The following is a 22567-nucleotide window of genomic DNA, read 5'->3' on the forward strand; positions in this document are numbered from 1 at the left end:
AGGCCTGACTGTTCTTGAAGACATCAAGGGGCACTGGGAGGATACGAACCAAATCAGAAGCCTGGTCCGGTGACCAAACGATGCGACCATGCCAATAAAGTGACGGTGTTGATCCCCTAACTACGGTCTGTATAGGGTCATTGATAGCTTTGTATGGCTCCATTGTTCATCCCCGCAGCAACAGAAGTGGTGGTGGGTGATGATTAGTAAGTCGGAACTAGACTGGCTGTGGGGTGGATATGCACAGCATGTCTGATCCAACCCATGTGGATTATGGGTAAACCACCAGGTATCTTACCCACCCTTATATCCACGTGGGTTGGGTGGTGGATATCCATAGATATCCATACTATCTAGTTAGGTGACCTCTAGTATTCAGATTACCCCCTACTTTTTTAGTATTCTAGCCACACCACTAGGATATCTATATATTTAATAAGTAATATAAGAATAGATTAGTATAAATATTATATATTACCTATTATATAAGCTAAAATAGGCTTATATAGGGGAGTAGGGGTCCCCCCTAAGCTTAGGTTGAAAGATAGTGCGGAGATATATATATCTTACCCTCACTATCCTAATACTATCCTCTAAAATCTAAAAACTACTATAACTCTAGCCTTTCTTAGTAGATCTAATATTTATTTTATATATAGATAGATATAACTATTCTCTATCTATATATATAAAAATATTCCCCTATCTAGGCCTAGATCTAGTTAGATAAGCTTATCAGTTTAAGAGACCCTAGATCATGTGTACCCAATGGTTTAACCCATATCCACGTGGATATAGCAGGTTTAACCCATATCCACATGGGTTGGATTAGGGCCAGCCCTTATCCACCCAAACAGTGGATTGGGTGGGGTGGGTGTGGATTTGTGGGGTGGGTAAGCCAGTCTAGTCGGAACCTCATTCACTTCAGGACGACAGAACTGAGAGGCAGGGGGCGTCATGTGATGACTCGTAGTGAAGACACGAGGAGGCATAGAGCAAGTCCGGTATTAGGGGTAGGGGACGGAGTCCCGTACGTGGCATAGATGACTACTTACGTTAACCTAAGCTAACTACCACTCGGCTGCTGACCCAGCAATCTAGGCACCGTTAAGCAGAAAGCGTAGGCATGCTGAAGACTTAAAAATAGGCACACACTACACTAAACAAAGCTAAAAGGGCAGCACCTAAGAACATGACCTCGCCAGGAAGGACCAGGTCATCGAATAACCAAAATGGGTATCTTGCTTCAAACAGCAACTTTACGAAATCAGGTAGAGGGGCAACAACCAAAAAAAGGCAAACAAGAGGCAGCTACATGGACCTTCTGTACCAAAAAAACGTTGCAGTCCAGTTAAATCTCGAAAAAAAAAAAGGTCCGTACTTTTATTGTCATGAAGGGAATCCATGTTAGAGACGGACTACTTCATTTATTTCATGACATTGTTTTTACCGACGCGGAGACTCGCCATCATTGGATTGTATGTGGTACTATAATCGATTTACCAGTTAGCCGGTGATCAAGTGCTGTCTGCGGCTGCTCACAACAAGTATAAGTGCCACAGCTGCTTGCCATCAAAATATATGCTCCAAGTCTACCAATATATGGAGGATCAAGTATGGATTTTGCGAAAACAATCAAAACCCGATTCAACCAGCAGCTACATTGGTGGACACGAATATTCCCCCTAGCTCGTGCTGTGACAACCCAACAGTATCCACCGTTCTTCACGTAGTCATTGAGAAGCCAAAGACCTAGCATGGAAATCAGACCCCGTCCAAGGAAAAAACCGATACACCTACTCAAATCAACAGGAAGTGCACGTAGCTACGCTCCTGGAAACGAGTTGTCACTGCTGGATGGCGAGATATACGCATGCTCGGGGCACGGAATGAGCTGGGGTTCGGGGGGGTCGAATATCTGTCGGGGATTCTCCGTATGAATGTTGCAGTTGCCGTGGTTTTCTGTACAGCGCCCCGCCTTCTCAAGAGGCCCAAGACATCCTCTACACTTCCCTCCCATGTACGAGATCTGCTTCCAACGACACATATGTCATTAACATCAGTATCTAGTGTCACATCGTATCGGGAAAAAAACAGACATTTGGGGTATGGAGCGATAATATTATAGGGTTGTGAGGTTGGTGGACTGAGCGGTTTGAAGGCAAGAACGAGTATGAAAGGGGACTATAGTGCTCTTATATATATTAGGTATGTATGCTACTTGAAGGAAATGTTGCCAGAGCACCTGAAAATTAATTCGCTGGTTGTTTTGAGAACAATGCCTGGGGTGGTAAGCTGATCGATTAAACCCATACAACCCATAACTAAGAGGCTGCTTACAGCGAATACCCCACAGGGACCCGTTTTTCAGGGGCTATTCCTAAAAGGACGAGTTCAGAATAGCCCCGTGAGCCAAGCCATAAACACTTAAGTTTGATCCGCAACGCTATTCACAGCAACAAGAGAGACTCAACTACCCTGGCTAAGCCACCTGCATACTAAGGTAGCCTGAGTGGGGCGGGGTTACCCGCGGATAGCCCGAAATTTAGACGGTCCGAGCCCGGAGCAACGGGTAGATAGCCCAAACCCGTAGTGGGGACTGGGGTCTGCGGGCCGCATATGACCTACTGCTCTTTCCAGTGTCAACGTCAACGATTTTTACAATAGTGACTTCTTAAAATTGAGTCTTTGCAGACATAGCACTGCTTGCTTCAGATTGGTGTCGCACTCATTTTATGGACTTTACTTGCGCCGCATGACATCAGAAGAGGCCCCAGTAATTTGCTTTGTCTCATGGGACTTGATTGAATTTTCTTTTCGAGACGAAAAGAATATCATAGTACAAGGGGGACTTGTTTCAATTAAATCAGTAATAAAGTTCCGCTGAAGTGGTGTCCTTAGGAGCAGTCGCTGTTGCAATACTGATGCACATCTCACACAACCGTCCTGCCCTTGCCACATTGATAAACAGGGTCCATGCGTCCTGGACCTATGGCACCTGTCGGACAGTTATCACATTCCCATTGGATACTTATGAGTGAGTGAGCAGTTTAAGTGTCTCCAGAAGAGGAGCGTCATCATATATTGTAGAGTTGTGAGTGGCATTCCCCTCAAAAGCAGGTTGGTTTCGCTTGCTAAAGTAATGATTCAGACTTGTTCTTCTAGATCCTAGTCTGAGACACAGAATGGTCAACGTAAAGTGGGATTGTAGGAAAAGTATAACAGGTTACATCCATTGTTCCCAGTGTGTACTCTAATGGATCATGGCTTCCCGCAAGCAGAAATAGCAATGATAACTCTCGTCTAAGAATCTTGTTATTAATACAGGATGAAAGCCGGCAGTGTCCAGGGAGAGCAACAGGTTATCAGCTATATTATTACAGAGAGGCTTTATGATTTATGATTGTGAAATTCGCTTGCAACACCGGTCATTGTTAGTTTGGCATTATGCCTTGTGCTTTAGAAAAATAAAGGGAAGTTGAGGAATTTGACTTTTTCAACTTGCAAGCAGCTTATTAGCATTTGTATCTGAAGAGGTATCAAGATATAAGGCCCTATAAGGCCTTGCGGAAGTGAACAAGTTCTTCTGCATAAGCACTCCCAGGTGGATTTGGCACCCGCCAAAACCAAAAGACATCAGTTGTCTGAGCATCCCTTACGAATCTTGCCGCGTAGAGCTTCTGCAAATATGTTTGAATAACTGCCACACATGCATAGGCAATCACAAACGCATGTGGAATTTCGGTGCAAAAGCTAGGGATTGCTAGCAGGAAATACCGTGCAAATTGAAAAATAAAGAGAAAGCTGGCAACTTCATATTCAATCAGAGGTTTAACCGCAATAACTGGTACCGCAATATGTCTCGATAGAACTGCCACTCGTCTCACCGTTCCATTTTTTAACTCTTCCAGTGCCGTCATCAGCATCTGGAGGCGGCCCAATGTTCCAGCGTGCCCTTTCAAAAAGAGCTTCCCACATGTTTTCTCCCTTCGGACTCACATCCTTATCTGTCACTCTGATGTAACAGACCTCTCTTTTACTAATATCCAACAGAATGCTCAGGCAGCCTTCGGTGAATGTAAACACAGCGGCAAATACGAACAGCTCAATTGGAGGCTGTCTGGTATATTTCCACTTGGCGATGGCAACAATAGGCAATAAACCCAGCCCTAAGATCCCGAAGAGGAACGTCGGAATACCGTAGAAGTCGTATTTATGCCAAGCCCAGCGCCATAGAGGAAACTGCCGCTTGACATACAACAAGTGGTTTGGATTACTTCCCCGAAGGTGGTCTGCATTCTTCCGTGCAGCGGCATTAACCAACTCATCAAAATTTGCCTGTACAAGTGGAGGGATAGACATATGTCCTCCAATGCGAGTTGGAGCAAACAGCTCTCGAGGTGCCCCAAATGCCAACTTCATGCCAGAATAACAATCATCAACACTGGCTGGGCCATTCAGAACAAAAAATTTCCCGAAAGTGCGTCCAACAAGACATTGAATTGCGACGGTATGAGAAGGATCAACGCCTTGATTGATTGCCTGCATTGAACCTAGGACATTGACGACCTTATCGAAGTAAGGGAACACAGACCATGTGTTTGCCATTTTTCACGAGGAATGAGAGACATGCTAATATAGCAATAATACAAAATTTGTACTATTAAATATAGATTTATTCGGCCCATAATCCTTCAAGCCTTTTAATAGTGGCCGGTCATTTCCCACTCTGCAGTTTTGTTGGTCGAATTTGCTTGCATTACAGCTAGGAGACTATGACGCCACAGAAGCCACTTCATGAGTGGACTGATCAATGATTTCATGATTTCATCATGGGAAACTAAGATTGGATTATCTGATAACCAGTCCCGAACATATGTACAGATTAAGCTACTGAAGGCGAATAAAGTAAGGGAAAAGAAATAAGGTAGTGTGGAGACACCTATTAGGACAAATAGTCATTAATATGGCTTAAAGCGTGGTCTTAGCATGCAAGTACATTTTACTTTCATGTATGAGAGATATTCTTAACATATGCTCATAGGCCTATACATAAGGTCTCTCTTTGACATAATGTTATTTTGTGATCTCATGTGGTACTGGTAATATACTAGGAACATTATTATTTCCAAACCTCTACTTAATAGAGCCTACTTTGCGTGTGAACTAGGGACCTTAACCCCTAAGGAAATTCCTACTTTATAATCGGAACTTAAGCCCTAGGAGATTATATGAGGCTTATACCATCTTATCCATCATAATATGTGTTCACATTGCCATGCCATGTCTGTGGAAACCCTTCATAATGACGTAGCATATCGGCCGAATATCACGAGGCCGCCAGGTCATGATCATTATACACTCTACTTTATCTTCTTTTTGTTGGACTTATCCTTGAATACCGACACTGACATCGGAGACGTACAAAGCCACAGCCTACAACTTGGCGAAAATGGCTGACCATCACAGCGCGCATATCTCAACAGTCACTGCATCCCAGAGGCTTGATTCGAGAGGAAAGCCAACCGTAAAGGTGTCTGTGACGACGGGAGCTGGCAATATTCACTAATTGGCCTTGTTGCTGTATGGATTAATAACGTCAAAACTAGGAACCTTCAGCGCGATAGTTCCATCGGGTGCATCTGTCGGCGACTACGAAGCCCATGAGCTACGTGATGGTAACGCAGATGATTACGGCGGCAACAGCGTCCACCAGGCTGTCACGAACGTGGAGAAGGTCATCGGCCCGGCATTGATCAAGCAGCAATTTGGCGTCGGAGATGATCTGGAAAAGATCGATCGCTTTATGATCCAGCTGGACGGGAGTAAGCAAAGGTTGGTAGAATTCATCTTGCCCAGACCGGGACGAGTCTCATTTGTGTGGCAGGGAATTCCACTGTATGAGTTTCTGAGGGCACAGGCGGGAATGACAGGGCCATATGTACTTCCTGTCCCATTCTTGAATGTGCTCAATGGCGGCAAACATTCTGGAAATTCCATGGCCTTTCAAGAATTTATGGTTGCCCCAGTCGGGGCCGTATCATTAACTCATGCAGTTCGGCTCGGGAGCGAAGTTTACCAAACTTTAAAATCTGTGATCATGCAGAAGTATGGCGCGTCTGGTAGGGTTACCATTCACATATTGAGTAGAGGGCTACTAATAAATTGCTTTAGCTATTGGTGTCGGGGACGAGGGCGGGTTTGCGCCACCGATTACTGAACCCACCGAGGCTCTGGACCTTCTGATGAGTGCAGTGAAGAGAGCAGGCCATGAGGGAAAGGTCAAAATCGGAATCGATCCCGCTGCTTCTGGATTTTATATCCAAGGGGCTTACGACTTGGGCTTTAAGAGTCAGAAGCAGTGCCAGTTGTCTGCGGCAAACCTCAGCGATTTATATCGGTCGTTGCTGGATAAGTATCCAATCATCCTTCTGGAAGACCCATTCGCGGAAGACGACTGGGCAGCCTGGAGAAAATTCAACCAGGATTGTCCTATTGAATTGGTTGGAGATGACCTGTTGGCGACAAATCTTGAGCGAATGGAGATTGCCAAAGAAAACAACGCATGCAATTCACTACTTCTCAAGATAAACCAGATTGGCACCATAACAGAGTCGCTGGAAGCGTACGCCCTTCTCAGCCTCCACTTCCTCCAATCGTCACGGGGTATTATCCATATTAACTGCAATATAGGGCCCGGACAGCTTTCAACTACGGTTGGCGGGTTTTTGTCTCTCATCGCTCGGGTGAGACCACAGACGACTTCATTGCTGATTTGTCTGTCGCGTTATCTACGGGACATTTGAAATCGGGTAGCCCTTGTCGAGGAGAGCGGGTTGCTAAATTTAATCGTCTCATGGATATTGAGGACCAGCTGAATGTTTCTGGTTTGCCGCAAGGATATGCAGGGAAGTCGATGGGCTGGCGGGGAATGGATTGAGACATCGGGGAGTCCGGTATAGAGTATTTGAAAGCGACGGTAGAGTGCCTGAATATTTTATATTGGCAATGGTATCGCGTTTTGGCCCTCAGTCATGGGTTCCCACCCCATCTCTAGAAGTCTTTCTCAAGACACACTTGAAGTAGCAGTAACCTGTTTGCCTTCACTTTAGCTAAATCTAGCCAACCAGTACTACGTGTCCAACGGGAACGCCATCATAACAGATAGTCGCTCATTGCCCAGTTCAGCACTGCAATTTGTTCCCAGAAACACTGTGGTATCCCAACACTTCGGTCACGTCAAGGTGCCGGATGATGGCGCTTGCGGACACCCTCTCGATGGGCCCTGGTGCTGCAAGCCTTCTCAAGGTCCCATAAATACCTTCCACGCTGTTATGAACCCGAGCGCGAGGTATGCGAGGTATGCGAGGTATGCGAAAGCCCTTGTTCCAGAGAAGGACGGCGTGCCAATTCTTCTGGCGTGCGCCTCTGGACCGGTTCCGGAGCCGACACTTCGCTAAGGGCATTGTACGGGTCCCAATCATCATCGTCACCCTCTGATTTATCCCCGCGGTTTCCTCTGTCGGCCGGCTGTCGAGACTCGGCGTTCTTGGATCGGTTAGAGATATGAAAGAGGGACTTGATTTTATCCAACATTGTCATCGTTTTCCCAACTCAATGTGAAGGGGTTTGTTCTCTTTTTAAGAGGTTCATCTGAATGTCTTTCGATACGGGGCTCGCAGCGCGAGTGTTGGAAAAGAGGTCGGCATGGTCTGGCAGAAAAAAGGTCAGCAGGTGTCCATAAATTAATTTCAAGGTGTACAACACCTGTTTAGCAGTATTATTACCACCAACTCTAATTTTCCGCCCTCTGCCGACGAAAGCCTTTGAATAGCATTAAATTTAATTTCAATTTACATATTCATCTATAGATTTATGCTTATTATATGTGTAATATAGTAGATTCTAGATTATTTTAATATTGATATTATGTATATGCAAGTATAAATAAACAGAAAAGAAATTAGGTGGTAAGCTTAGTTAGTATACTATGTATATATATATATACATATACTAAAATAAAAAATAATAAATAACTTAGAATATACTATACTACATATATAATAACCATAAATCTATAGATGCTAACGGGTAGTAGGGTATATATATATATATATGCCATTCAAATTTGATGCTATTTAAAGGGCTTTTGCGATCAGAGAGGGTGGACTACGGTAATCTATATCAGAACACGACCAATGTCCATTGAGGTTGAACGGGAGTCGAGTTGAGCCAGGTTTGGCCAGAACCATGGCGACGTTTTTCCGACACACGCTGAGCTGTGTCACTTTCCAGACGTTCAACCGGGATTAAGGCCCGTCGTTATGTCACAGTCATTCTGTCAATCATACTTACCACTATTGGTAAAAGCTCAGTTATCCGGGAAGATATATGCACAATGGAGTAGTTTGTCTGTGCCTTTCTGATGTCTGCACTTTCACGTTCTATGTACAGGTAGTGCGGCTGGCTCGTTGATAGTATGACGGAAGTTCAAGAAAGTACTGAACAGGCGACATGTTCCTCACAATGGATCCTGAATCGACCTTGGAGCGCAGTCAAGTAGCCTTTTCATACGCCCAGGTCATTCGCCTTTCTGAAAGACGATTATCACTGTGGAAAACAAGCAGGCGTCGCCAGACCTCGAGTCCACTGCAAGCTTCCGATTTCCACCACCAGGAAACATAGGGCGACTGCCACACTCACACCACCGTAAACATAGGCATGCCGTCGCCGCAAATCGGACAGTTCCAGAACCCAGGTGCTCACAGTCGTCAGACTCCCGCAAAATCCGTCCACAATCCCTTGCAAGACCTGGCAACCAGTAACGCCTCCCATAGCCAGCCGTAGAGAATTGACAGGAGCTTGCTGCAGGGAGAATGCCATTCCGAGCACCATTGTGCCTCCTACATTAACCCCAAATGTTCCTAGAGGAAAAGAAACTATCCGGCTGTTGAACTTGAGGGAGATAAAGAACCGCGCTATGCAGCCAACAGGTGCAAAGACTAGGGAGAAGAGAAACGGTCCTCGCCATATATCTGGGCTCCATATCGTGGGCATTCCGTGATGTTGTGGCAACAATATTACGAGACAGATGACCACGGCCCAGGATAGGCAAGCCAGAATGACTGAGAGGGGATCCAAGTATTTCCGCAGCCATGATTGGGACAGACTAGGCGTCCATCGGGATAGGGCAATCGCAATATGGGCTCCGAGAAAAAGACCTGCCAAAGAGAGGCCGATCTCCGTGAAGAGAACTGCGATAAGAGCCATGAAGCTAAACCCGCCGTTGTGAGCTCTCAACCCCACAGAACTAGACACTAATATAGAAACTTCGGGGTAGGAGCCGTTTGGCACCGCTATATTATTGGAGAGCGCCAGAAAGACGTCGCGGATAAAGGCTGAGAATGAAGTGAGACTTCCACAGAAGCCAGTGGTCAGACCGATGTACAAGGGTACAGTCTTCTTGTGAGCCTTTAGATGCGCGGCTCGCTCTGACGGGTTATTTCTCGCTGGTTCAGGGATGCTAGATTCGACACTCTCAAAACGAAACAGCTCTTGATCCTCGCTCAGAAAACCCATGACCATACTGCCCCCGACGTTCGCCCATAGAACACTCGTATTGACCGGGGTCCCAGGATAAAAAGCAAGGGATTCGATAACCAACCGGAGTAGTGTACCGATGATGGAAAATAGAATGAGATAGGACACAACGTACATAACCCGGAGAAACTTCAAGATGTATTTGTGCTTCAGACGTTTCTCTTCTGGGTCAACAGCCGGGCTTTGCACATGGTCAAATTCATTTCTGGTCTCTCGAGGACTTGGATGGGACTCGTCTCCACGTTCAGGCAGTTGGTTTTCCAAGTAACCGTCCTGCCGTACGGACTTCTCCGACGGATCGTAAACCCGAGGAGGAGCGGCCACTTCGTTGAGGTTGGCCGTGGACTCTACGGGTGAATGGCTCTCCACTCGTATATCCGAATCCATTTTGATGTCCGCGGGGACGACCGTCGTGTTGTGAACAGACTGCTCGCATCCTCAGTTCTGCAAGTGCGAAGAGAAACAGCAGCAAAAACGTGAGGTCAGCGTCACGTAAACTTAAAAGAATGAATTTGAGCCCTGGAAAATTCGTCAGATCCGCGGAACCGTCCGTGGAGATGTATTATATTTGTGCAAATTACCCCGACTGCATAGGCTACGGAATAAGGATATGAAAAACTCAAATACGAGGATCTCAAATATTAGTATATTGCCACTCTATAGTACTATGATTGGGATTTATATATTCATTTATGCGTAGAAAAGAAATAGGTGAAGGCCTGCATAGGTACTACATGTTTAAAATGATATGAGACCTTGATTTCCTGGTATGCAAGTATGGTAGGGAGTAGGGATATTGGATACTAACTCTTTAGATATCTATAAACGTTTAACAACCAGTCAACTGCTATAATTCTGTTATGATTATCAACCACCACTTATTATCTAAACCCCGCGATATCGTATTAATATTTTCAGTTGTACATTAGAGTGATATTAATTACCGTATATTATATACGAAAATATTAACCTCCTAGAAGCATGCCAGATATGCCCAAGGCATATCAACTCGCGAGATGGTTTGGCCGGTAAGTGTGGCTGCTCTAGCATGGGGCCTTGTGGGAGGTAATACTGGTGAAAAGTCATTTTAGTTGGTTTGTACGTGCTGTTCTAGTTATTCCAAACGCGACGCAAGCAATTGTCAGTGCTTTCATTCTCAGGACCAATGAGAAAGGTGTGGTTCTTTAAACCAGGTTATACTGGCTGACGATGGCAGGGCTGTGGATTGATCAGGCGAGACCTCCTCTTTTGATTATACCCAATGAGAAAACTAAAAGCCAGACACCCGGGTTACTGGTCACTATTTTCTATGTGCATTATTTCGTTTGGTCCGAGTACTGAGAAATCGAGGGTTTGAACTCTCCGCCAAAGATCCTCCGCGGGAGAACCTCAACCTTATCCACTGGTCTACGGACCATCATCATCAGGAGCCGAGGAAAACATAGTTCCCATCAGCATTAGTAGACCTAGAAATTCGTCTGAAGCTTTACCATCTCATGTTTTTACACTTGCACAAGACCTTGTTTCCTTCCATAGATCTCCTACATTCCCTGCTCACTCTAACCTTGCCCCAAAATACCTCCAGAGATATCCAGTCTCAACAAAAAAAATGAGCGAAGAAATGAAGGACCACTGAAAATGGCCGAGTTCAAATATTTGGTATACTTTGCAGATGAGAAGGGAGACAGGTTCTTTGCGGATATTGACTCTACGGAGCCTGTCATTGGGGCTCAAATTAATGCATATCGTTTGTTCAAAGACCTGAAGGAGAAGAGAAACGGTGCAACTATGGCCATTGCTAAGGTATTACGAGCCTGTAAGAATAATAATTACCTCTGAATACAAGTCTCACATCAGAACAGCTCCTGCCTCCTGTCCCTGCACACGATCTGCCGATCTATTGCGTCGGGCTTAATTACAAGAGCTATGCAAAAGAAGCAAGTGTAAGTTTGTTACTATACAGGGTCCCTAAACAGAGGCTGATGGGGAAATTAGCTAAATGTCCTTGCAAATCCACCAGTGTGGACAAAGCCCGCTGCTGCTCTGGCCAGTCCTGATGAGATAATCGCCATGAACTGCTTCTGTGCGTCCCACTTACCATACTGAGAGGTGAGTGCTGTCCTGTTTTGCTATGAAGCCCCCTGCCTTGTTGGAGGTACATATGGTACGCCTGCTGGACATAAGTCTGATGACGCCCACATTGCAGATACAGGGCGAGCTGTGCTTCGTGACCTTGTGTGAGTGTCGCGACCTCACCGTTGAAGAGGCATCATCATGTATTCTGGGCTATACCATTAGGAATGACCTATCCTGCCACTTCTTCCAACTCCCTGAGCAGTCTGGCGGGCAATTCTTCTACGCCAAGGCCTTTGATAGATTTGCGCCGGTTGGCCTGGTGCTGGTTCATCTGTCGCTTTGGCATAAGGCTGAGAAGACGGCACGGTTGATGACGCGTGTCAATAGACAAGTCAAGCAGGACTCTCACCTCGCCACGGATATGATCTACGAGCCGGCGAGGATTCTCAGTTGGATGTCACAGGGTAAGGGCCCCTTGCATGAACGACCCTTGGAATAAGACTACGAGAAAAAGGCCTAATAATCGTTGTTTCTGTTCTTTTGTTTAGGCACCACAATTCCCGCGTATACAATTGTTATGACGGGTACTCCAGCAGGGGTCAGCGCATTCCAGTCCCCGCGACAATTTCTCAAGGATAAGGACTTGGTTGAGATTGAGATTACTGGTCTTGGAGTGCTGAAAAACCGGATTCTGTTTGAGGAGGGCCAGGATAATATGCTGTGAGATGACCTTTGGCCTTGTTGAAGACTGTTAACTTCACCTGGTCTGTTTGCTCCGAATGGTGGATGCTTGTACTAATATGTTTCCTTTTATGAGATGACCAGGGCCCTTATGTGGAAATTAATCAAGTCCAAATTGTGGTATAGGTTCAGTCTGTGGCTGGTATAAGTGTTGAGCTACTGGGAGTCATCGGTTTTTGTATCTTCTCCGTTCCGAACTCTGTATATTTTTTTTATCCGTGTAATAAAGAGTATCCCTATTTGCTAGAAGACTGATGCTGTAACAGCTCGTTATGGTACAAAGTAAGGATTAAAGTGAGACGTAGTGTCTGCCAGTCTGTAGGTCTTGGGTAGTGTCTCGCAAGGTGCCCTGTGTACGTCAGAGAGTAGATGAACCGTGGCATAATGTTCAAGTTCCTGTGGCAGGTTAGGGAAAAGTACATTTCAATATGGAGAAGTGCTTCTTGTAATATTAGTCTTTGCAGATAATATACAGCAGGATAAGGTCAGATAAAAGAGCAAGCAGTGGCAGTAGCAGCAAAATTTGAAGAAAAAATCAATCAGTTCTTAAGAAAGACTCCTTTCCAGCGCGTCCAAGCTACTCTTCAGGTCACCTAGGTCTCTGCTCATGGCAATAACAATGTTATCCGGCCTGACAATGACATATCAAGTGTGAGAGTCACCAAGGCGACGCATGAATTGGCTGGAGCTATAACCTGGCCGGACGGGGTACCTAATAAGAAGGTCCGCAGGGGCAATATGACAAACAGGCCACTGACTTATACCAGAAAGGTGGTCCAACAATTCAGAAGGATTGAACTGCATAATTGATCTCTCTAATAAAATAGCAGGGTCCATTCCAGACTGCCAAAGCACCTAAAGTAGAGTGAACACTTCCTGCTCTGTTTCAGATAACTGGGGAGTTGTGATAATAAGAAGAGTTAAAATAGTAGGAATGCGCTGTAGTGTGTGGTTAGACAGCTCAACCTTCAGGATAGGACTATTAGGAAGACATGTTTGAACATAGACCTGGCTCAGCTTGATCCCTCTGCTGTGCTCTGTAGTGAAGCCACCCCTAACACAACCATAGTACCCTTAGCTGTCTGCCCCAAATGGCCTGAATGACATACCCAGTGCCCCAAGGAAACCTTGGACAATGTTCAGACAGGCAAGCTACACTAATAATAACTATGAGCCTTCTTTATTGCACAACTCACTGTTCTGCTAAGTTAGTTAGGTTGAATTGTCAGTGCCTAATCAACATTCATCCGCCCAGGACTGGAGAAGACTTTATTATCAAGCCTGTGAGTGCGCAAGTAAACTAACCTTGGTGAGAATTACTAATCACCAGGCTAGCCTAACCACATCCTGAACATCATATGCTACTCCTTGCCCACTAAATGGTGGGAAGACGTGCGCCGCGTCCCTAATTAGAATGGTTCATTCAGCAAACCATTTATTAACCACGCGGTGACTGAAGCGAAATGGGTAACAGTAAAGTACCTTAATATAATTTTGAGGAAAAGTTACCTCTGCGGGGCGGCTACCGGGAAGCAGCTGGATCTTCTGGGTGATAAGTGGGGTCAAATTCTCCTAGAAGATGGTAGTTACATCTATGGAGTTATTCCACTCTAGGACCGCAAATTCATGATGCTATAGTTGAGCTGAATGCGGACCAAATCAACCACAGGCCATAGGCTTCCCTGGGGGATGGCAGAAGTGCTAGTTTGCTAGCCAGAAGAGGTTGTATACTGACTCTGGATTATATCCAGCTGCCCAGAGAGCAAGCTCTGGATGGCTTTATAGCATGGGAGGGTGCTTTTGAGATTAGTGGCTATCCAAGTGCCTTCATACTCAAAGATACTGGCTTCCTGATGGACACCCGCGGATGGCTCGAGGAAATATTTATGGATAATGCCTCTTTTCCTATCCGCCCTGACCAGCCAGGCGGCGTGGATTTGGCTAGGTGTTTTATTGCTATTAAGATAGTGGATAGTCACTCTGTTCGCGTGCTCATCGCGTCCAATAACCTCACAGGATGATTGGAGGGTGCAATACTCTGAGGAGGCCACCAATTACCTAAGGAAATACTCTGTGCAATTAGTCAGACTTGATCCATCATAAATTATATGAGGTTCAGTGCTTAGGAATCTTACCCAGCCATAGTTAGCTCTGCAAGATGGTGCTCAGCAGAGCATGTTTGAGCACATCTGAGTTAAGCATAGTTTTATAGAAAGGTTTGTTTTGATAGGTAGTTATGTGAAAATCAAGGGAGTGCAGCTCTACTAGGTAGGTAATATTAGCTACTAATTCTGAAAATGACTGAAGGCCAGAATATAGTACCTACCCTGTCCTATTAAGGAGATGTGCTTCCCTAGTCCTAGTATCCATAGACTCTGAAGAGCATCACCTGTGAGTATGACTCCTTAGGGGTCCTGGGTGATATCATGCTATTTCTCAAGAATAATGGACTTAAACAGAATTAGTTTGACTTCCTTTAATAACTGTGATAATATAAGATATATAATCACCTTAACCTGATGTCTCACTAAAGCAAGCCCTAGAGTCAGGCCTGACAGGCCACCACTAATAATAACCACATTGGTATTCATTTGAGAACTGGAAATGCAGAGATGAAACGGTCACTGCTAGGAAAGTATAGTGTAAAATGGTCTGCAATTATTTGATACTAGGCTTAAACACTTTAACATTTTGCATGGTGTGTAAATCACGGGGTGTGTATAGTTAGGGACCTCTGAAGTTGTGTCGCGGCGAGTCTTTGGTCCGACACTTTTGGGAATTCTCCCGCGGGAACACATGCGATGGCGAGGTTAACAGATCTTACTTGTCTCGACTTACCCAGATATAATCTGGAAATAAGAGAGTTCTTGTCACTTTTATCTAGCATCATTCCAGGATTGAACGAAACGATACAGCTTAGCTTGCATCTATCAGGCCTAAATATCACAGGGCATTGCTAAAAAGCAACTATCGCAATTCCAAAAGAGCAATGTCTCTATTTATCCTCGACGTGATTGCCCGTCTGCCCAAATCATGGCAGGACTGGATCCTCCCACCGTCCTCAATCCATACAGTGACCAACAACCCATCCAAAGTCCAACTATCTCGCATCGCACACGTCTACTTCGAACACAAAGACCTGGAGAAATTCGACAAATTCGCCAAGGACTTTGGCTTCATACCCGCAGAACGTAAGGGAGACACCATCTACTACCGCGGCTACGGCAAAGACCCATACGTCTACGTCGCCTCGCAGAGCCAGACCGGCCGATCACGGTTCCTAGGCGGCGCCTGGGTAGCCAAGGACGAGGCCAACTTCAACAAAGCCTCAGAGCTCCCAGGCGCCGTCGTGAAAGACATCGACGAGGCCCCCGGCGGTGGCAAGCTGATAACCTTCGCCCGACCGAACGGCACCTTCTTCCATGTCGTGTACGCGCAAACCGAGCGCAGCGTCGACACGTCAACTGAGCAGCCCCCCTCCGCGACACACGAGTCGCAAGGGCCGTACAACACACCCTTCCAGAAGAAACGGCTCGGCCAGTTCCAGCGGTACCGCGAGGCCTCCGCACTGGTGCACAAGCTCGGCCACTACGGGTACGTGTGTCGCGAGCTCGACACCGAGCTGGACTTCTACACCTCGAATTTCAACTTCGTGCACTCGGATATCCTCAACCTGCCGCAGTTTCCGCACGTGGACGTCCTGAGCTTCATGCATCTGGATCTGGGGGCTGAGTATTCCGACCACCATAGTATGTTCCTGCAGCGGGCCCCGCCGAATGTTTGGGAAATGTACCTCCATCACAGCTCGTTCGAGGTGGCGGACTTTGACGAGCAGCTGATGGGGCACCGGTATCTTGCCAAAAAAAGGTGGAAGTCGGTTTGGGGTGTGGGGCGACATATCCTGGGGAGTCAGATTTTTGATTATTGGTATGATAGCAGTGGGTTCAAGATCGAGCATTACGCGGACGGAGACGTGGTGAATGAGAATAATCTCACCCGGAGGGAACCTGTCGGGCCATTGTCCATATGGGGACCTGAGGTGCCCAAGGATTTTGGGGATAATAAGGCAAGATAGGATGGGATCATTATGGTGAGGTATAGGACTGTTCTGGTCTAAGGTCATGTTGGCTGGCATGTAATATTATTATATTGATGTATAATGTACGCGTTGTCCCATACTTGCTCCATCATTGGGTCGTGGTATTTGTGAACGTTTCTCCGAAGTTCGTCATCAGATGTAAGAAGCAAGTATCATCCGGTTATCTCTTGTTGAGTCTGTTCCGATGATATGTAAGTGTGTTGTCGGCTGGTGAAGGAACGCCACCGGCAAAGGTGTAGCAAGGAGATATACGGTTGATGGCAATTCGACACCTGGAACATACGCGTCATAAAGGGGAGAAAAAGTCGAACGAGAAATCAAGCCCAGAAAGGTCAATTCCGGATTCCTGTGGAGTAAGCAACGGGTCCCGCGGATTTGGTGCGAGACCAAGGAGTCCCCTCCATGGCCGAAAGGGCCCAGGCACTTGTATCAGCAGCTGGCCAATGTCGTAGGAGGAGAGTGGACCATGGACAACACTAGTGAATTTCTCGAACGACGCTGGTAGAAGTCAGCCATGTTGGAAGAAAATGAAATCAAAGTAAATATTGTGGACCCACCTTTGAGTGACCTCGGAAGGGCCCAGATTCGGGCAAATTGTTCCAAAAACAACAGCAGTATGTTCTTCTCTGCCTGGAGTCTCTCGGAAAGGGCAGGCACTCCAGGCATGGCCTCGTGCATTTCATGTAGGTAGAGTAGAATCAAGGTACAGAATACAATGAGACAAATGGCTGGATCGACAGTCGAACAGTACCGGCTGTCCCATTCTCTGATGATATCCACAATGTCCTCGGAAAGGGCCAGCGATCGCTCCCACGACGTCATCCACGCCGCATCGTCCGACAGATCGAACGTGATTGTGTTCAAAAGTCGTGCCGCGTGCAGATGAAGTAGACAGACAAGCCGCGCATGATGGTCTACACTAGATTCATTGGAAAAAGCGTTGCGAGCTTCGCGGAGAAACTGTGGAGGCAAGGAAAGCACCACTGCTGAGAGATGATCTCCGAATTGAGATCGTCGCTCCCGAAGACTTTCTGAAGCGTTCTGCCTCCTTAACCGAAAAATAGACGCTGCTTCTCTTAGGAGAGTTGTTGTGACGATATGCATGTTAAAATACGAGGAAGGGGTACTGAGAGCTCCCATTTCCGCCGAGATGCGCCACAGGTCCCTGGTATCTGTGGGCAGAAATTGAGTCACAGGACTGCCAATGCGGCCATCGCCTGAACCCTCCAGAGAAGTAGCCACCAAGGCGGTCTGTATGCTCTCCTTTTCCAGGACGAAGAAGGTGGCTGCCGTAGTGTTCGAGTAGGAGTCCAAGCAGTAGATACACCACCAAACATATCTCCATTCTTCCAGGTTGGCTGAACTTGCCAAGATGTCGCCAAACGAGTTGTATCGATCAGTGGAATCCAGCTGATGCAGACCTAATCGCAGGGCTTTGCGCGAGAGGCAACTGATATAGTCCCATGCATCCCCACCATGACCCTGGTGGAAACGATAAAATGCGAGCAAGCAGCTTTGCCGGAACGCGTCCAGCAAAAGGGCCGGCTGGGTCGGGCCATTCAACGGGTCGGTCGTCTCGATATTGGCTACCTGCCAACCGTGAGGTAGGCCGAGAGACTTTGCCGTGACAGCTAGGACAGTAAGCAGCAGAGAACGGTTGATCGATCCGTCCTCGTACTGCCGGAGAAAGTCTTCTTTCCGGAATAATGGGATGGAATAATGGACAAAGTCAAAGAAGTCATGGATCCTAGCATAGGTTGAAGCAATGGTGTCAATTCGGAGACAAGAATGGTAGGCGGCAGGACTTACAGCTTCGCCTGCATCTCTGGGGAAATCCCCAGCTCCGAGGACACAGGTGGCCCCGCTGGAGGAACAAGCGGTGTTAACCCTGAAAGGAGAGACTGAGTCTGTGAGGTGCTATCGCCCGTTGAGAAGCCAGCATCAGTATCCAACTGCAATCCTGTCGCCGGAGAAGCAACAAAGATATCGGGAAAGAATGAAGACATGTGCTCGCCATTGTCGTGCTCAGGACTGACGAGTGAATGAGCGGCATTTGCTGGGGACTTGGCAGTGCGCCTTGCTGCCTTTCTTGTTCCTCTGGCTGGACCTGGCTTCTTCTTAGAGGCCGAATAAATGCATGCAAAACCTCCTTCATGACATTGAGAGCAAACCGGTCGTTTCAAATCACCTTCAATGGGTTTGAATGACGATTTCTCATACCAGACTCTTCAATCAGGCACTCACACTTTACTTTTCGCCTAAAAAGGGTTAGTCAGGCCGAAATCCGGGGTATGGACGGAACCACTGACGAAATGCATTTGTCACATACTTGCAAGTTGCTAGCCCCAGGACCCTGCGAGACCTGTTCGTGAGCTACTGTCGCGTCAGACCGGCTAGAGGCATCTGGAGACATTATTACGATGGTCTCCCTTGTGCCTGATCTAAAACAAATTGCTGCATGTTCAGAACTCTGGTACTAGACGATGTGTTTGTGGCTGCAAAACGTTGCCTTGCGGAGATAGACAGCAGGACGTAATCACGTGACGTATAACTACCGACCAAAACTAGCCAATCGGATGATTTAAAATAAAGTTGTTGCCACTTGCCGGATCCACTCATTGCAGCCTCTCTCATTGGGCAGAACCGATCATCGAGTTCCTCCGCGGACAAACTTCGACGCTGCATTCAGCATTGCTATGGGAATGCTAAATTACCTTATTCTACGTTCATACATACAAAGACAATCACAGAGACATTCCTTTTTTGAGGCTAGGCTAGAAGATTGCCAAGCATCAAAGCCAGCCTGTCAAGCAAGCGGATCAATCCCTCTTCAACTTCTTCAAATGAAACATACGCGAAAACATCCAATCAAAAAGACCAAACCAAAGCCACCCCCCAACGAGGAACTGTATCAACTTGCTCTTATTTCCTTCCCACAGCCATTTCTTGGACGATCGCGAACAGGAATATCGGACTATGTGCTCAACGACACTCTTCGCGTAAGCATCGCGGCTCATTGCACCTTCCTGACTGTGTTGAACGCGGCGATTGTACTCCGGCAATATGCCATTATAAAGGGAATCTGGCGCCAGTTGGCGATCCTCCCGAGCAATTCGCGACTGGACACCTCCTGTAATGACTGTGGTGACTTTAACTCTGTAGACAGGCATCACAGTATGAGATTTCAATCTGGCACAAGACGCGAGTTCCAAGAGGACAGTGAAAACTTACCCAAATGGAGCCAGTTCGATACGCATAGTGTCGCTCAATGAATGTAAAGCTGCTTTGGATGCGTTGTAAACGGAACCAAAGACGTATGGCATCACCTACAGCAGTCAACATAGTCTCTTAGCTATAGGTCCATGGCTGCCGTGCTTACCCCAGATACTGATCCAATTTGCACAATTGTCCCCTTGGCTCGCAGGAGCAGCAGTAGAAATGTTTGACACATCAATATCACCGCGAAGAAGTTCGTCTCGAAAATCTGCCGGGCTTCCAGCAAGTCAACCTCCATTGCAGGGACCGTATAGTCTGGAGGCAGAAGATCGGTAGGTATATGAAGAGCAAAAGTACAAATGCTCATAGTAGTCAGCGCTCTTACTTCGACCACTGCGTTGCGAACGGTCAGCCTTGAATGACAACAGGAAATGAGGAGCTCGCGGATGTTCACATACGCATTGTTGACCAGGTAGTCCAGCCCTCTGGAACCTACGCGCCTCTCGACCTCGGCATAGCATTGCAGTACACTTTGCGGATCGTCGACTGTTAGTGCTAACGTCTCAATTCCTTTGGCTTCTAGACTGGCGAAGTCTTCAAGTCTTCTCGCTGTCGCAAACACACGGAGCCCCTTTGCTTGAAAGGCACAGCAAAGCGAGTAGCCTATTCCTCCAGGGGAGCATCTAAAACATATTCATAATGTTCAGCAACTGGCAACCCGGAGAAAGAGGCAGAGTGACAGGGTATTCGCACCCTGTGATGACAACTGTTCTTCTTTCGTCTGTACCGTGCATTGCTACCACCTATAAAGCCACGGTCAGCTAGGGAAAGCGGCGCGTTTATTTATTTTAACTATCTTGAATCCAAGGTCAAATAATTAGGCACCAGAAGCAGTGGATATTGCAAGTTACACGAGCGAAGGTTCTTTATTGTAGTCAGGCTGACCAGTTAACCTCGGCCGGAATGACACTGGAAGGGAACAAGAAAGGCCCGGCAAGAAAAGCACGGGGGATATAGAATCTACTCCACAAGCATTAATGCCATGGAAGACGTTGTCCAGTCTCACATGGAGGATGGTTTGCCAGTTGCCCAGCTAGGTATATAAATTCCTCCGCGGGGCCACTGCGATGTTCCGAAAGATTTGGAGACAATCTTCAAGTTTAGCGACTTTCCCATTTCCTGGAGTAAGCCAAAGATAAAATGTTGTCTAGGAGATTTGAGCACCCATCCTTCGGTAGATTCCAGAATTGAGAGCTTCATGTCGCACGAATCACACATGCCAGATACACTCACGCGATATGGTGTCTGTCTCCAACATACTTAAAAGGGGCACCTACCATCCAGCTGCATATCAGAAATCCGAATGTCTAAGGAGCTCTCTAGTTTCGTCAGTGTAGTCTTCAGCGTAGTTTTGCAATAGTCGCGCTAATAATTATCTTTCAGGAGTAACATAATACTTATATATTTTGATATAGAGCGGTAGCATACCCTGACAGAGCTGTGCAGGATTGCCTAAATAACATGGAATCAAACATAAAGATACGATTGTGATACATGCTCATTTCTTCAAGCCCCAGAAACTCAGCAATTGGGCGATCATCCAGTGATTTGGGTTAAACTCAGTTCATATTAGATTCACTCCACCTGCCACTCATTGTTTCTACACACCACCACTTGACAAACCAATCACTCACTACTGAAGAAATGCGGCCTTGTTACGCACCAAGAAATCTCTCCAGCTCGTTGGCTGATACCCAGCCTTCTCGAGCCAGTCATTGCTCTCTTTCAAATCCCTGCCGTTGTAGTAACCGGGATTCTCAATGAAGAGGTGATTCTCCAGCATCTCTTCGCCAATAGGACCGGGCATAAAGCTCTTATAAGTATCGGAATCCACCTGAACAAATCGAGCTTTCTGTCCGGTAACCTCCTCGAACTCCTTGAGGATTCGAGTAGGGGTGTAGTAGTCTTCGGCGACGAGGATCTGCGCACCGAGGGAGTCGGAAGGATTCTTCAACGCCGCGGCGACGTATTTGCCTATGCAAATCATCAGTCTCGCTATTCCAGTGCACTCTCCTCGCAGATAGTTGTCACCTACCCATATCGTTCTCGATGTCGACCAGTGGAAACGTGGCATTCTGACTCACAGGGTACGCCAGGGTGTAGACGCCGTCCTCGCCCTTGCGCAGCATACCCATTTCGGGATAATTGCTCATGAAATACCCCGGCAGCACAAAGGTAGCAGGCACACCAATGGACCGGATGTATTGCTCGACCTGCGCTTTCTGGTCGAAATGGGGTACATGTTTCAGCCGACCGCCGGATGTCTCGGTGACATTGAGCAAGGAGGAGAAGATCAGATGCTGGACGCCAGTTTCCTTTGCTGCGTCGGCCGCGTTCTTGCCATGCACCAGTTCCGCTTCTGAACCGGCGGCGCCCCAGGCTGGCGTGGTCACAAGGAAGACCGAGTGACTGCCTTGCAGTGCCTGGACGAGAGACTCCTTAGAGTTMATATCGGCCTTGGAGATGGTCAGTATTGTTTCTGCTTCCAGTGTTTGGTCTGGTGGGTGGGAAATGCATACATTTCTCAATTCAACGCCTTGCTGGGACAGTGCTTGAGCTGCCGGCTTCGTGGCGTCACGGGTGATACCGCGGATCTTGAAATCCTGGGAGAGCTTTGCATCCTGCAGGATTGTGCGGATGACGGAACCGCCTTGTTTGCCTGTCGCGCCGAAGACCGTGAGGATTTTGGACATTTTGATGGATTGATAGCTATGATAGACGATGAAAGTCGAGTTGTTGGGAATTGAAGATCTTGTTGAGGGATATGTTTCCTAA

General features: G+C 46.9%; 8 protein-coding genes across 8 annotated transcripts; 3 read left to right on the forward strand and 5 right to left on the reverse strand.

Moving 5' to 3' along the window:
* Positions 1–3831: 3831 nt before the first annotated feature.
* Aspvir_002902 (uncharacterized protein) lies at positions 3832–4608 on the reverse strand (the record flags this gene model as incomplete). The annotated part of the gene is made up of 1 exon (XM_043274495.1): positions 3832–4608. The coding sequence occupies one exon, from the start codon at positions 4606–4608 to the stop codon at positions 3832–3834; it is 777 nt and encodes a 258-aa protein (XP_043130430.1).
* Positions 4609–5452: 844 nt separating this feature from the next.
* On the forward strand, positions 5453–6940 carry Aspvir_002903 (enolase; the record flags this gene model as incomplete). Its single annotated transcript, XM_043274496.1, has 4 exons — positions 5453–5535; positions 5620–6122; positions 6175–6625; positions 6694–6940. The coding sequence occupies 4 exons, from the start codon at positions 5453–5455 to the stop codon at positions 6938–6940; spliced, it is 1284 nt and encodes a 427-aa protein (XP_043130431.1).
* A 1667-nt stretch (positions 6941–8607) lies between these two features.
* On the reverse strand, positions 8608–9987 carry Aspvir_002904 (FluC/FEX family fluoride channel; the record flags this gene model as incomplete). The annotated part of the gene is made up of 1 exon (XM_043274497.1): positions 8608–9987. The coding sequence occupies one exon, from the start codon at positions 9985–9987 to the stop codon at positions 8608–8610; it is 1380 nt and encodes a 459-aa protein (XP_043130432.1).
* Positions 9988–11238: 1251 nt separating this feature from the next.
* Positions 11239–12400, forward strand: Aspvir_002905 (fumarylacetoacetate hydrolase family protein; the record flags this gene model as incomplete). Its single annotated transcript, XM_043274498.1, has 6 exons — positions 11239–11403; positions 11463–11543; positions 11596–11683; positions 11738–11837; positions 11899–12140; positions 12225–12400. 6 exons carry the CDS (start codon positions 11239–11241, stop codon positions 12398–12400), a joined length of 852 nt encoding a protein of 283 aa, XP_043130433.1.
* A 3006-nt stretch (positions 12401–15406) lies between these two features.
* Aspvir_002906 (2,4,5-trihydroxytoluene oxygenase) lies at positions 15407–16492 on the forward strand (the record flags this gene model as incomplete). Its single annotated transcript, XM_043274499.1, has 1 exon — positions 15407–16492. One exon carries the CDS (start codon positions 15407–15409, stop codon positions 16490–16492), a length of 1086 nt encoding a protein of 361 aa, XP_043130434.1.
* A 310-nt stretch (positions 16493–16802) lies between these two features.
* On the reverse strand, positions 16803–18929 carry Aspvir_002907 (transcription factor domain-containing protein; the record flags this gene model as incomplete). Its single annotated transcript, XM_043274500.1, has 5 exons — positions 16803–17014; positions 17074–18263; positions 18326–18547; positions 18761–18774; positions 18846–18929. The coding sequence occupies 5 exons, from the start codon at positions 18927–18929 to the stop codon at positions 16803–16805; spliced, it is 1722 nt and encodes a 573-aa protein (XP_043130435.1).
* Positions 18930–19335: 406 nt separating this feature from the next.
* Aspvir_002908 (uncharacterized protein) lies at positions 19336–20194 on the reverse strand (the record flags this gene model as incomplete). The annotated part of the gene is made up of 4 exons (XM_043274501.1): positions 19336–19672; positions 19748–19842; positions 19896–20047; positions 20191–20194. 4 exons carry the CDS (start codon positions 20192–20194, stop codon positions 19336–19338), a joined length of 588 nt encoding a protein of 195 aa, XP_043130436.1.
* Positions 20195–21425: 1231 nt separating this feature from the next.
* Aspvir_002909 (NmrA/HSCARG family protein) lies at positions 21426–22485 on the reverse strand (the record flags this gene model as incomplete). The annotated part of the gene is made up of 3 exons (XM_043274502.1): positions 21426–21766; positions 21828–22248; positions 22312–22485. The coding sequence occupies 3 exons, from the start codon at positions 22483–22485 to the stop codon at positions 21426–21428; spliced, it is 936 nt and encodes a 311-aa protein (XP_043130437.1).
* Between the last annotated feature and the right edge of the window lie 82 nt (positions 22486–22567).

This window comes from Aspergillus viridinutans (assembly GCF_018404265.1).
Source record: "Aspergillus viridinutans IFM 47045 DNA, scaffold_13, whole genome shotgun sequence".
Taxonomy (NCBI): domain Eukaryota; kingdom Fungi; phylum Ascomycota; class Eurotiomycetes; order Eurotiales; family Aspergillaceae; genus Aspergillus; species Aspergillus viridinutans.